General features: G+C 37.8%; 1 protein-coding gene across 1 annotated transcript in view; it reads left to right on the forward strand.

The window, feature by feature from the left end:
* Window positions 1–15,594, forward strand: part of LOC124794911 (zinc finger and SCAN domain-containing protein 2-like) — a 164,616-nt gene that overhangs the window by 146,759 nt on the left and 2,263 nt on the right. The window contains exon 5 of the mRNA XM_047258613.1: window positions 2,644–2,765. Coding sequence (XP_047114569.1) covers window positions 2,644–2,765 — 122 coding nt within the window. The remainder of the gene's footprint in view (window positions 1–2,643; window positions 2,766–15,594) is intronic.

Raw genomic sequence — 15,594 nt, forward strand, 5'->3', positions numbered from 1 at the left:
TAAGAAATGCAAATGTAATTTGCATTATCCGCTGTGTAAATGTATTACTTTTGAATGTTACCTTCAGATGTAACTCTTGGACACTGGATGATTACAAAGTCAGCTACTTAAATACAGTTCTCCATTGAAGGGGTCAGTAAAAGAAAGTGCTTATCCACCAAGAAGATGTGCTGTAATTATAAAACTGATTCACATCATAGTGAGAGATTGCTATTATGATCCACTGAACATGCAAATAACTAACCAACCAACCTTACTGTAGTGAGGATTAGTCTGAGCATGTTATCTGCTGTATTTTTGAATGGTTCAAATGCTGGTAACATGTAGTTCCATATGTGCTGCTAGAAAATGCTATCTACTGTATACAATATTTTGTTTTATTGTATTTATATTTTTGTTTTTGAATTTAACCAAATGTGTAACTTGCAGCAAGGCGAAATGTTCTCTTGTGAGTTACCTTTTCTTCCACTGACCCTTTCAGTTTATACAAGAGTGTTAAAGAATCCTTGACATTCCATTCTTTCCCAGTGGTAATATCTGTTTTGTTTTTACTTTCATTGAGCAATACATAAGTTATAACATACATAAGTTATAACAATGATGGAAACTCCTGGATGGAACAGTGCATACAATAAGGTAGAGGCAACCACTCATCCGTAGTAGACTGATGTGTAGAGCATAGAGGCATGTAACAGAAAACTACATTAGCTTTGTAGCTCTTTCTTTTTTTCTATTAAAAGAATATACATTTGTGCAAACAACCACATGAACACCCAAATGTACACTCCTGGAGGCCGGGTGTGTGTGTGGATGTGTGTACTTTTACAAGAGAAAGAAAGAGAGTGTGTGAAAGCTGTTATAAATACTGTTTTCTGTTATGTGTTTCAATGCTCCATGCAGAAGTCAACTGTGAATTTAACACCTCATGTGGCATGGTGACAAATTGATTTTGAGAAGAATGAATGTAGAATATGGCAGCTTGGTGCAAAGAACAGTTGACAGTTTTCATTGAACAATATAAACTCAAACTGTGTCTTTTTGACATCAGAAGTAAAGATTATCAAGACAGGAACAAATGTGATACAGCTTTAAATGAAGTATGCTGTATATTAAAAGAGTGCATGCCACAGATAACAGTGGACAAAATGAAAATGAAAATAAAAACTTCGCATTCAGAGTTCTGTTGAAAAAGACATGCCATTGAGACCTCGAAAAGAAGTGGTGCATAGAGTGAGAAAGTGTATGTGCTGAAAGTATAGTTCATTTTATTTATATATTGATTCACCAGTGGTATGTAAGTAATCTGTACCAGTAATTTACAATCAAGACTTATGAGGTACTGAATGCAGTAATGTTACTGAACACAGTAATGTTCTCATCTGTCAGTAATTGCATTTTTTGGAATTATTACATGTTTCATGAAGTCTGAGGATATTTTGCCCATCTCATACATATTGCATACCAAGTGGAATAGTTTTGTCATTGGTTTTCTCTCAAGGATATTAATAATTATGAAAAATGTTATTTAATCCAAAGGTCTTCTTTCAGCTTGTGTCTTTCAGTACTCTGTCACATTCTTTTCGCAATATCGTAGCTCCCATCTCATCTTCAATTTCTCTTCCCTTTGCGTAATATTGTCTTCAATACCGTTTGCCTTGTGTGGCTCTTCGACCTCTCAGATGTCCATTCTTTGCTTGCCATCTCAGTTCGTAATATTCATACACCTGCTTCCCTTTTCCTGAAACATCTCTACAATTTTCCTATAGGCCACATATATCCTTCCATTGTCCTGCATGCTTCTACAGCCTCTTATTTCTCCTCCAACTGTTTCTGAATTGCCGTTTTGCGCTTTTTGCCAGACTTTTTCATTAGATATGTGTATTCTATTTCATGTACTTAATTTGCTGCATTCTTACATTTTCTCCTTACATCACTTAAATTCTTTTTTATTCTCAGTAGAATTTAATAACGGTAATTTTATTTTGTGTCCTCTGCATTGTTGTTCATGATGACTGTTTAAACTGTTAATGCTTAACTAGGTTTTAGAAAATCAGTTACATGATGTGTATTTAGGCCTTCCGAGGAAAACTCACTGTGACATTAATATAAAGACTGAATTTCAAGCTATCTGATGCAAGCTTTGTTCTTAAAGGAACTACAAGATGGGGAACATGACACAGAGAGACATTTTCAAGTTTTACGTCCTTACTCCACTGTTCATATCTCTTCTTTTATATTAACTTCAAGAAGTATTATATATATAAAAGCTCCATTCCATTTGTTTGTATATATGTCTGTGTGTGTGTGTGTGTGTGTGTGTGTGTGTGTGTGTGTGTGTGTGTGTGTGTGTGTGTGTGTTGTCGAAACTTTAACTTTTGATGAACGTAATATTAATCTACTGACACTTTTTACTTCCATGTTGTATTTTTTTTTATTTTTATTTTTTTAAATATTTGTGATGTTGTGCACTTTTTAATATGTCATAATGCTTTGTTTTGTGGCCTCAATTGTAGAATGTGGCATGTTCACTGATAGGTAAGGTAATATTTGAATTTGGGACAAACTTCTGATAGAATCAATAGTATAAAAGCCCTGTTAATTCAAAAGTAATATTAATATTACAAAGTGTCATTTCTTTTTCAGAATCAGCAAAATCCATCTAAGAGCCTTTTATCAGATCAAATGGGTCTTCCTCCGGATCTATCAGAATTTCTTACTGTAAAGAAAACTACTACAGGGAAACAGTCTCCTGCATCTGTAAATGAGTAAGTACACAGAAATGAAAAAGTATATTATTGTAGTAGATATACCTTTATTAATGAGGACAATTCAGCCCATTCATAAGAGACTTCACATGTGTATTGCAGTTGTTGAAGGCATTATAATATTTGATTTCAAAAAAGAAGACTGAGAATTTTGTTATGGTTCAGACAAATACTTCAGTTATAGAAAACACACACACACACACACACACACACACACACACACACACACTCTTTTTTATTAGGTAATAGCTGAATCTCGTGGTAGTTTTGGACATTATATCCATATATGATAAACCCTTTTTTATGTGATTGTGTTGTAAACTAGAAAGTTGGTGAAACACACATTGGAATGAAACATAGTTAACTTTTTCTATGCGAACAAAGGTTTTACTTAAGTATAAACATGGAAACTTAGGTAGGAATTGTGTGTCCATTGTCTTCTACAGTATTTTCTTTATTTCTTCAGTTTAAAACATTTAATATCGTTTTTCTCCATTAAACTGCCCTGTATACATCTTGGTGTAGTGCCCAACAGTAGCCTCCAATCGTGTTTGTATTCCAGGAGCTTTGATACTGTTTTTCCACCACTTGAATTAATTGATGAAAGTTCTCACCTGTTCCCTTATTGACATCACCCAAATTGTTGGGGGAAAAAATGTAGGCGACTTCAAAAAATGAATCTTGAAGCTCATCAAACAGTGCAACTCCCTGAACTTTCCTGCACTGAGGTGACAAAAGTCAAGGGATAGTGATATGCACATGTAAGACTGTTGTAGTATCACAGACACAAGGTGTAAAAGGGCAGTGCAATAGCAAAGCTGTCATTTGAACTCAGATGATTCATATGAAAAGGTTGCCGATTTGATTATGGCTGCACGACTGGAATTGACAGACTTTGAACATGGAATGATAGTTGGAGCTAGACATTGCCTGCAGCGCCTCTTCTGGGCTCGTGACCATATCGGATGGACACTAGACAACTGTGACCAATGAGATGAGTCCCAGCTTCAGTTGATAAGATGTTATGGTAGGGTTTAAGTGTGGCGCAGACCCCATGAAGCTGTGGACCCAAGTTGTCAACAAGGCTCTGTGCAAGCTGCTGGTAGCTCCATAACAGTGTGGGCTGTGTTTACACGGAATGGGTTAGGTCCTCTGGTACAACTAAACCGATCATTGACTGGAGGTGGTTATTTTTGGCTACTTGGAGATCATATAAAGCCATTAATGAACTTCATGAACCCAAACAACTATGGAATTTTTATGACTGACAGTGCACCATGTCACCAGGCCACAATTGGTTTGAAGAACATTCTGGACAATTTGAGTGAATGATTTGGCTCTCCTGATTGTCTGCAATGAGTCCCATTGGACATTTGTGGGACATAATGGAGAGGTTCATAACATCCTGCACCGGCAACACTTTAGAAATTGTGGATGGCTATAGAGGCAGCCTCTGTGTCGAGTTGCTGCACTACACTGGGTAGGAGGAGGTCCGACACAATATTAGGAGGTGTCCTGTGACTTTTGTCACCTGAGTGTATAATGAAGGTACTTTTGTTGCCTAAGAACTTAGCACCAATCACTGTTCTTGAAAACCAAGTCTCCCTCCAACTCACTGTCAATATTCAAATGTGTAATTGATAATAATTCTTTGAATGTCACACCTTCTTTGGATTTTCTTTCTGATAGTGGTTGAGGAAATGTCTCAGAGAGATGCTTGGAACTTTGTCCTTCGTTGGATAGAGCTTTCGCACACTGTTTCATTAGGATCAACTTAATGTGTAGAGATAGCAGTAGAATTTCTTTTCGTAACCACAAGGTTCTTGCACAGGACATTCTTTTCAGATGCCAAAGATTTTCGTACAAGTCAGTTTATTTGGAACCAATCGTGATCCTTTATCCTGCTGTCCTATATATTATGTGAAGTGTTTGTTTCTTAAAATATGAGGTGATTCTTGTGTCTGTATAACAATAGTTTGACTGTGTACTTTCCATGCCGATTTTCTGGATTCCAACACCTAAGAGGTAATATCTCCTTTGAATCCAAAAAAATGTTATCTCACTTCATTTTCATAGTACTTGTCACTGAACATGCAATATGTATTCATTCACTTAAAATAAAAGAACAAGCCATACTGAGCTAACATCTTAATGATTCCATAAACAAGATGAGTACATCTATCTCCAAAAGTTCATGTAGCATATATTTAAATGATTTTCTGTTCCTGGAAAGTCTGCACATCTGCAAGGCAGGATGCTGATCCATGAAATACATATTGCCGTGTCCGAGCAGGTACTTCCTCTTGCTGTGTCGCCACGACTACTGTCCCATACCGGAGACGCACATTGTCCCTCAATACAGTTACAACATGCACAACGAAAGGAAAACTGACACACAGTATCTGTCCAATTTTATTAGACACATTATTTTATGTTGTTATTTTCTTATTATATAAATTACTTGTGTTGTAAGTATCATTTTGGAGGGAAAATGTAGGGATACAGCTCACCCCTGTGGTGTGGCACCCCAATTAAGCAATTAATAAATAATATATTAATAATAAAATAAAATAATAGATTAATAAAAAATAGAGAAAAGTGAGGATAGTGGTTTTAATGCTTGAGGTGTTCTACATAGTCTCGTGCCACTTGAGTAAACCACACATAATGTTCCAACAAGCATGTGAAACTGTCAGAAAATTCCTCCTTGGGAATATTGTTCAACTCATGCAAGGCGTTGGCTTAGATGTCAAGTTACGCCATCAAAGCGTTGACCCTTACTGTGAATTTCTGTACTTTGTCGTTTGGAGTTTGGTTTGTATTGATAAAACCAAATTTTGTCATCAGTGATTTTTTTTTTTTTTTTTTTTTTTTTTTTTTTTTTTTTTTTTCCAGAAAAGAATTGTCCATTTCTTGCATTTCAATCAAGTTGCAGCAGGCATTCACATGCCATGGGGTTTGTTGGCATTCACATGCCATGGGGTTTGTTCGGAACTCGAGACAGGACAAACTTTGCACACAATTATCTCTCCTTCAAAACATTCTGGAAACAAAGTTCGAAAACTTGATTTAGAGATTTTGCTCCATTACAGTTCGTGATACACAACGCACGCACTACGGGTGTACCTTCACTATTGTCTTCTCACAACTGGATGGTTGAATTCACATCTGTTGTTTATTGTATGCACATCTGTTGTTTACTGTTGTTTGTTCAAGCTGTCACTGTAGTTATTGTGCTGACATTGCTTATATGCCAGAAGTAAAATCATTTTTGAATTTTTTTGGATGGACAGTGTATATTTAAATATATCACAAGTAGTGTAATAAATATTCTTTTCGTAACAACCTCGTTACATGTTTATTACTGATTCTACATCTGGTAATGATATTTGACTCACATAGAAATTTAATCACAAATCGATTGAGGTTGACATTAATGTGCTTTATATAAGTTCATAACATTGTTTCACTATAACAAACATTTATGGCAATCTCTTGGTTTTGTTCATCAGTATTTACATTTTGTAGACGTTTAAAACTGAAAACAGTTTCTCTTGTGTCATGTATTATCTCAGCTATACAATTTGGTGTTTCATGTCTTTAATACTTTCCTATTTACTTAAACTCGATAATCTTTAACAACTCAGGCCAATTTCACTTTGCACTACAGATGTAGGTCTTCCTTTCGTGTGCATCTACCCTATCTCCTACCATACTTCATATATTCAGGTACACTATTCTGTTCACTCAACCTCTTAACCATCCCTACACCCCATTTTTTGAGAGAGACATTGTTACTCCTATCTGGCAAATAAAAATATTAATCACTTGGTTACATGTTTTTATCTTACTTTAGTCCTCTGAGTACACACCCACACTTTTTTCCAATTGCTTGGGACTTCCTGCTGAGCAAGAGATTCACAATAAATTCAAGCAAGGTAGGGGCCAATGCCATAGAGTACTCTTTGTGAAATGGAACTGTTATTCCATTGGGAGCTGGTGATTTATTTGCTTTCAAATCTTTCAGCTGTTTCTCTACGCCAGGTATGCTTATTACTATGTCATCCATTTGGAGTCTGTCCGATGGTCAAATGACAGTATGTTTGTACGATTCTCCTATGTGAACAGTTTCTTGAATGTGAAATTTAAAACTTGGGTTTTTGTTTTGCTATCCTCAACTACCAAACCAGACTGATCGACAAGGGACTGAATGGAAGCCTTAGACCTGCTTAGTGATTTTATGTAAGACCAGAACTTTTTTGTGTTCTGTGCCAGATCTTGGGATAAGCTGTGACGATGGTAGTTGTTGTATGCTTTGCTCATAGATCTTTTCACAGACGCATGAATCTCTACTACACTTCACTTGTCATCATTGATGCATACCTTTTGAACTGAGAGTACAACAGCCTGTGCTTCCTCAGTATCTGCCAAATATTGTTATTTAGTCATCGTGGGTCTGTTCCTTTCTTTATCCACTTACTAGGCACATAACTCTCCAGACCACTTAAACTTTGCCCATAATTCCTCTACATCCATCTTATTGGAACTAAGTGATGCCAATTCACTGTCCAAGTGAAAAGAGTGAGAAGCTGATAACTGCTTATCTGCCCTAGCTAGCTGAAACACTCTCCAAACCTTCTTGACTGATTTATTAACTTTCATGATCATAGTCGCTATAATGACATCACGATCATTAATCCCCGTTTCTATACAGACATTGTCAATAAGGTCGAGCCTATTTGTAGCTACGAGGTCTAAGATATTTCCATTGTGTGGAGGCTGCTGAGCTAGCTGCTCAAGACAGTTTTCAGAAAATGTGTTCAAAAATATTTTGCATAACTGTCCCTCTGTACCCCTTCATAATGAATCCACAGACATCCCAGTCTCTACTCAGCAGGTTAAAGTTGCCTCCAACTAGTATTGCATATCTGGCTATTTACACCCATTGACTGTAGACTTTCTTTGAATGACGCTAAAAGTGTCACAACAGAATCACGTGGCCGGTAAAAACATCCAACTACTAACTTGGTTTCACCTACACCTGTAATATGCAACCAGATTACTTCTCTGTCACACTTCACTTTGACCTCTATAGAGACAATATTTTTGTCAACTGCAGTGGGGCCCCCCTGCCTCTAATCTGTCTTACCGGTATGTATTCCATGACTCGCTAAATATCTCAGAGCTTCCCACTTCGGGTTTCAGCCAATTCTTAGCCAACTCTTGCTCCCAAGCATAATTTTAGTGCGAGAACTTTCCTGGAGGGTAGTAAATTTGGGAACTTTATTATGAATACTTTGACAGTTTGCTGATGAAATTGTGACAGTCAAAATGTCTTTATTGTGAATGCTGTTTGACTTTCCTTGTAACCTTATTAACTGGTGTGGAACTGTCAGCTGACAGGATCTAATCCGAGGGACTGCAACAATACCATGGAAGAGTGTAATTCCCACAGAATCTCATAGGACACAAATTGAATTTTATCCATAGTGGAGGCAGTTGAACTCTGTGGCAGTTCCTTTTAAAGTATGTAGAATAACAACAGCTACCAATCACAACACTAGTTCATTTTATTTAATGCATGACCGGTTTTGTGCTTGTGCCCATCTTCAGGTGGTTTTATGTTCAATTACATGATTCAGGTTTGAATGTTGGAAATTACTATTTAAATAAAAAACAAATAACATGATTAAATAGATCCAACTGAAACAATTGGAAGTTGCTAAGTGGCATGTGTTGTACAGTATTGTACTAATAACACATGTAAATCTGTATCAAAATGTAATTTGTATGATTAAGGACTGTCAGCACTACAGCTAAAAGGAGAATGCCAAGCAAATAAACAGAAGTTTAAGAGGTTGTCCATGGTGTATATACCCTGGGACAACTGGAAAATCCGGGGAAAACCAGAGAATTTTTTTAGAATTCTGGGAATTTTTTCATTGTTTTAGTTTTCAGTTAAATTTTTGTAATTTTGACTGGTAAGAACTGATACTTGACAAAGAATTTTACTTTAGCCCACTACTCAAGAATGATACCATGGCAATAAAACATACACAAGAGAATAACACCAAAATAAAACTTTAGCTTCAAAGAAAATGCACCATTTACAGTAACAAAGCACACATAGGCATCTCTTAACAGCAACATGTGTCAAAGATTATGCAATTCTTCATAACAACAAACTTCCTTTGATGCATCTTTCTTGTGGGCCTTGTTACGATGAGGTTTTCTTTAAAGTAAAGTCCTTTTATATGAGATGAATTATATAATGTGTGAGAACGTGCCATGAATTTTTTAAATCACAGAGCATTAGACTCTCATTCAAAACAGAACACTGAGGACCAACAACAAAGAAAAATTTCATTATATAAAATTTTACTTGCATATTTGTGTTTGATATATCTTAAAAGATTACACACACAAAAAAACCCAAGTGTCAAGGTTAGTTTTTCATATTTATTGTAGTTCTTTCATTGATTACGACATATGCAATAACAATGGCAAAAAGTATAATTTCCTTCAAAAAAAGTGTGAAATGATTTTTCGAGCAGTTTCGCAACATTATATGTGAAACCTTAGCTTTTCTTGTAGCTATAGTGCTTGTGTATTAATTTAAACTATTTACTTTTCCTGCTTGTGTGTTTGCACTACTTAACAGTGATGTTGCTATTGGCTGACGACATTACATGTCCTATGCTTTGAATATCTGCTGCACCTGGCTGGAAAGAGCACATGACATGAGCTATGATTTGTTGAAAAAAGCCCAAGGAGGAAATGAGGACAGTAATTTGCTTTTTGTTTGCAGAAGATGTTAAAACTGCAGAAATTATTTGTCAAAGTCAAGTGCACTACGGTGACAGCTGTTTATCATGAAGCCATATCCATGAATGAATAGAACCCTTCAAACAGGGTACAATTTCTCTATGTGTCAAGGAAAGAGCAGACAGGCCATCAACGGCAACAACTGAGAACAATTTGGAAGTCATTGGGCGTATGGTGATGGAAAACAGATGAATCACATTTGACGAAATCGTTAATGCTGTACATATCAGTCATGGTTCAGCGTATTCCAACTTATATGACAAGCTAAATTTTTGGAAAGTATGTACAAGATGGGTACAAAAAATCTGTCAGTGCAGCGTAAAGCACAAAGGATGGACATCTCTTGTAAACATTTGGCCTGTTAACATCACAAGGGAGATGGATTTTTGCAACAAATCAGAACTTGTAGATGAAGCTTGGGTGCATCATCGCAAACTGAGAAGTAAGGCTGTGAGCATGGTTAAACACGTCGTCACCAGAAGTTAAGAAATTTAAAGGTCGGCCATACCTGGTAAGATTATGCTAATACTATTCTGGGACACGGAAGGTGTGGTAGCCTTTCATTTCACTCTAAGAGGCGAAACCTTGAACGCTGAGAACTATTGTGATGTGTTGCGAACTAAACTGAAAGCTGCATTCAGACACAAAAAGCTGTCACCCTGCAGCACATAATGCTCAGCCACATTCTGGCAAATGGACAGCCAAAACTATAATAAAGAAGTTGGGATTCGAATTGTTGGAACACCCGTCATACAGTCCAGACATGGCTCCAAGCATTTTCCCTATGTTTGGACCATTGAAGGAAGCGTTCAGGGGAAGAAGATTTGCATCTGATCCACAAGTCATTGATGTGGTGCAAAATTGGTTACAGATGCAACCAAAAACTTTTCTTTCAACAGAGTCAAAAAACTGTGAAACGATGGACAGAGTGCATTGAAGTGTAGGGAGGTTATGTTGAAAAATAATGTATGTTTCAGTTTTCTATCATTAGAATAAATATCCCTTTTCTCTCTTTTTAGCTTCCCCTCCTAGACACCAATAACTAGTTTCAAGCATTTCTGTTCATCATCAGACGTGGAAGACATTGAACTGGAGGAACTGCATCCCAACATTAATGGTATTTACAAAAGATTTTAAGAAAATTATTGAACAGTACAAACTGGAATATAAAAATCTGTACCTAAGATGAGAGGACACTTTGTCAGTTGGCTGTTGACAAGGCAAGGGAATGTCAGCTGTAAAATGTGTGTGTCAGCTGCCAAAAATGACATAAAAATCAATATAGAAGCATCATAATGTAAGTCTTTATATACTACGAATGACAAGATAATAGCGTCAAACAGTGGAAAGTCCAGGTTGTAATATCAGCAATACTGTGAAAAAGGTAGATTGCTACTCACTGTAAAGGTGATGTGTTGAGCTGCAGACAGGCACAATGAAAAGAGTGATTGACAGGCACTATTGTCATGCATTCAAAGTGACACAGAAAACAGCCATGATATCTGGCGACAGTAACAGTCAAAGTTTACATGAGCTGATCGTTAACAGACTGACTGATGTAACGTGCCCAACCTTCCCTGACTTCTATTCCCCCTCTCCTCTTGTCTGCATTCTCCCCACCACTCTCTCGTCATCTGCTCTGTTCTCCTTCTTCCGTCCATGAGCCTTTCGCTCTTCCCTGCGGCCTAAACTCTTATTGCTCCTTTTCTATACCTGCCTTCTCCCTTTCTTTTTTCCAATAGCCATGTATTTACTCATTTCATAAAAAGATTACAATATTTATAAATCCAGCCCATACCTTTAAGAATTTCTATTCTTTTAATGTACATATAATTACTACTAATCATATTTCAATAATTTTTGTTTCAGAAAGCAATTGAAAAATTTGTCCATATTGGTTAAAATGATGTGTTAGAAATATTGTTTTAAAATCTAAACAGACACCCATAATGTATCATAGGTCACTTTTTCTCTGGTTATATTTATAATACTTTGATGCCAATAGCAAATCCAGAAATAATTATAATGTGGATATAAAGATAGAGAGCCTTGCTCCCCAAATAAGAGACACAGAGCAGGCATTTAGAAAGGATGAAAAATTAATTTAATTTAGAGCAAAGTAATTCTTCAGAAAACACACACACACACACACACACACACACACACACACACACACACACACACAACAGAGAGAGAGAGAGAGAGAGAGAGAGAGGTGGGGGGGGGGGGGGGGGGGGGGGGGAGACCACTGTTGACTTACAGTACTGCAGTCTGCCTGTCCCCAGTCGTGCTGCAGCATTAGGAGACAACAGATTGTGTGTGTGTGTGTTTTCTGAAGGACTTTGTAAGAAAAAAAGCTGTTTCTCATCCTTCCTTTGTATCATTCTGCTGCACAGTATTTCTTCTGTTTGCTGTCTATCCTCATAAAAGGGTATCCATAATTAAAGTTACAGTTGCAAAACATTGTAGAAACAGAATGACAATGACTGCAAATGTGAACAGCATTTACTGACACTGTGAGAAACATCGTGGTGGTGGTGGTGGTGGGGATTACCAATAGATGGCACTGTAAGCATCAGAATGTGCTCACCAACAGACAAGCAGCACGTGGCTGTTCTTTACTTTGCGTCCGAGCACGACTGTCTCCATGAAGGATTGCATGCTGTTTGTACAGCTCTTTTACAAGAAATGTGACTGTGTGCCAATAACCTTGCAGAAATTTTGGGCATTCGAGGGTTTTTAAAACATTTTGGTCTGATGTCTGCTAAGCATCTGGGGAAAATTATTAAAAAATTTGAAACGGCAGATTTGTTTGAAATGCAGTGTTTGAGGGAGGAAAGCAGTTGATCTGATGCCTATTGAAAATGTGCCCACAACATTGCGGGAGGGGTTCAGCAGTGGCGTGCAAACATGCATTGCACAGGGAATTGCCTGAACATTAGACATACCTGCGTGCACAATGCATAAAATCCTACACAACTTCGTGCTTTGCTATCCATACAAAATCACCTGTGTTCAGGAGTTGATTCATGCTAACATGCCAGAAAGGCAAATATTTACTCTGGAATTTCTTGTTCACGTGGAAGTGAACAGTGAATGGCCATGGAACATTCTGTTGGCAGATGAAGTCCATTTTCATCTCCTAGGACATGTCAGTGAGCAGAACAGCAGAACATGGGTGGCGAAAAATCTGCAAACACACCAACCAATACCACTTCATTCCGCAGAGGTGACTGTGTGCTGTTGACGGCATTGTTTTTGAGGAGATGAGTCCTGCAGATCGTGTTACTTGTACTATCACTGGTAAATGCTATGAGAGTCTTTTGAGCATCAACATCATTCCAACAGTTCAGCAGTGTGGATGTGGGGGTAGGATCATTTTCATGCAAGATGGTGCTCCTCCGCACACTGCACTGCCAGTGAAGTGGCTGCTGCAGGGGCGTTTTGGAAAGGCTAGAATTTTCAGTTATCATTTCCCAACATCTTGGCCTTTCGGATCACCTGATATTAATCTGTGTGACTTTTGGCTGAGAGTTACCTGAAAGACAAAGTGTTCCGTGCTCCAATTATGAACGTAGCTGAATTGAAGACATGCATTGCCTAATGCATTCTGAATGTGACCCCGAGGCACTCTGATCTGTTTTGGAACATGCTGTTTCTCGATTTCAACTTGTGGCGAAAAAGGCGGACAGCATGTTGAATGTGTCTTGTACCAGTCACATTACGCTTAAAAACCAATGTCATTTTGATTTTTATGCGGTTTTTTGCTGCAGGACAGTTAAAAAATGTCTTTTGCTTTTTATGAGGTCTTTGGCCTCAGGATAACTAAAAACTGATTTTTCCCATCCAATGCGGTACGATCTTGCCATGGTGGATGATACACAGGGTGAATCACTAACTATTGCCACCCAGAATAACTCAGAAAGTATGATGCTAGCTGAAAAGTTTATGGGAAAAATGTTGCATGGGACATGGGGGCCATTATATGACAGTGGTTTTTTGTTGCTAGGTGGGGTTGCATCAGAGATATGAAGGTCAACTTTGTTTCTTTAAATGGTATGCTATAGTTTGTTACTTATTTTCTGATAGCGGCTATCGAGACGAATCCAATGATGTGTAACAGTAAGGTCTTTGAAGGTCAAGAAAGGTCACAGAGGTAGCATGAACATCCATTTACAGAAGGTGTTCGAAGTGATGACCATTGGTGCCAATGCAGTGCGGCAATCTTCTTATCATGGATTGTGAGTGGTATTCCTTATCACTTCGGCACTTATCAAAGCACACACTCTGACAGTTCTCTCCTATATATTGTGCAAATAGTAAATATTGGCCGAATACGGCGTATCCATCTAACGTGCCATTGACCTGTAAACACCAGTCAATGGTTTCGCAATACAACACTAATAGGAACGGTAAGACTAGTATTGTCGAATGAAGCAAATGTGAATGATGTTTCCTTCGAAAAACAAGTCGATGTGCTCTTCATTTGCAGAGAATGCCAGTGAAATTCAGTGAGAGCTAGAGACTTATACACTGAAAGATATCTTCAGCGTACTCACCCTACATGTTGTACATTTAAATAGGTGTATGATAAATTGAGAACATCTGGATCTTTAATGCATTGGAAACATATCCAGCAAAGGGAAGTTACTAACGAGGAAACAGAAATTGGTACGCTTGCCACTGTGGTCTGAGATTCTTGTGTTAGTTTGTGTCAAATTGCAAGGGAATCTGGCATGAGCCAGAGTAGCATTGTTCGTGTTCTGCATCGCCATAAATATCATCCTTATCGTATCAGACTCCACCAAGAATTAACTGGTATGGATTTTATGCATCGCATTTAATTCTGCTGGTGGGCCCAACTTCAGATTCAGAGGGATGACACATTTATTAATTTGATTGTATTTACTGACAAGGCTGCATTCACGAACTATGGAAAGGTTTATTTGCCTAACATGCATTATTGGGCAACTGAAAATCCATGTTGGCTGCAGAAAGTTGCACACCAAAAATCGTGGTTGGTGAATGTATGGTGTGGGATTTTGGAGGACAGAATTATAGGCCCCTGTTTCATCAAAGGAAATCTTAATGGTAGGAGGTACACAGTATTCCTGCAAGAAACATTAGGTCTGTTGTTGCCAGAAATACCTTTAGGAACAAGGAACAGAATGTGGTATCAACATGATGGGTGTCTGGCACATTTTTCGCTGATGGCTAGAAATGAGTTGCAAAGACAATTCTCAAATCGTTGGATTGGACATGGAGGAGGTGTGCCGTGGTCGGCTTGTTCGCTAGACTTGATGCCTCTGGATTTTTTCTTGTGGGGATTCGTAGAAGACATTGTTTATAAAGACGTTCCAGCTAGACCTGAAGATATGCGAGAGAGAATTATCAGAGCATGTGCTTCAATAAGTGCTGAAGTGATAAGGAATACCACTCAATCCACGATAATAAGATTGCCACACTGCATTGATACCAACAGTCATCATTTCAAATACCTTCTGTAAATGGATGTTCATGCCACCTTTGTGACCTTCAAAGACCTTACAGCTACACATCATTGGATTCGTCTTGATAACTGCTATCAGAAAATAAGTACCAAACTATAGCATCCCATTTAAAAAAAAAAACAATGTTGACCTTCATATCTCTGAAGTGACCCCACCTAGCAACAAAAAACCAACGTTATAATGTGGCCCCCGATGTCCCATGCAACTTTTGTCCCACAAACTTTTCAGTCCTATCATACTTTCTAAGTTATTCTTGGTGGCAATTGTTAGCAACTCACCCTGTATATTAATGCCATGATGTTTCCCCTTGTGTCAATAATATGTTGTTCATATTCTACAAAAACAGAAGTAAGGCCACAACTGAGCCAATTAAATGGTCGCTGCAATCAAGGAGGATCTTAAAGAAGCTGGTGTGACTCAGGCAGACGTTATAAATAGAAAAACATTCGGATAAAAGATGTTTGATTAGCAAGTTGGTCAGAGGGAAATTAGAG

The sequence above is a fragment of the Schistocerca piceifrons genome, chromosome 4 (genome assembly GCF_021461385.2).
Source record: "Schistocerca piceifrons isolate TAMUIC-IGC-003096 chromosome 4, iqSchPice1.1, whole genome shotgun sequence".
NCBI lineage: Eukaryota > Metazoa > Arthropoda > Insecta > Orthoptera > Acrididae > Schistocerca > Schistocerca piceifrons.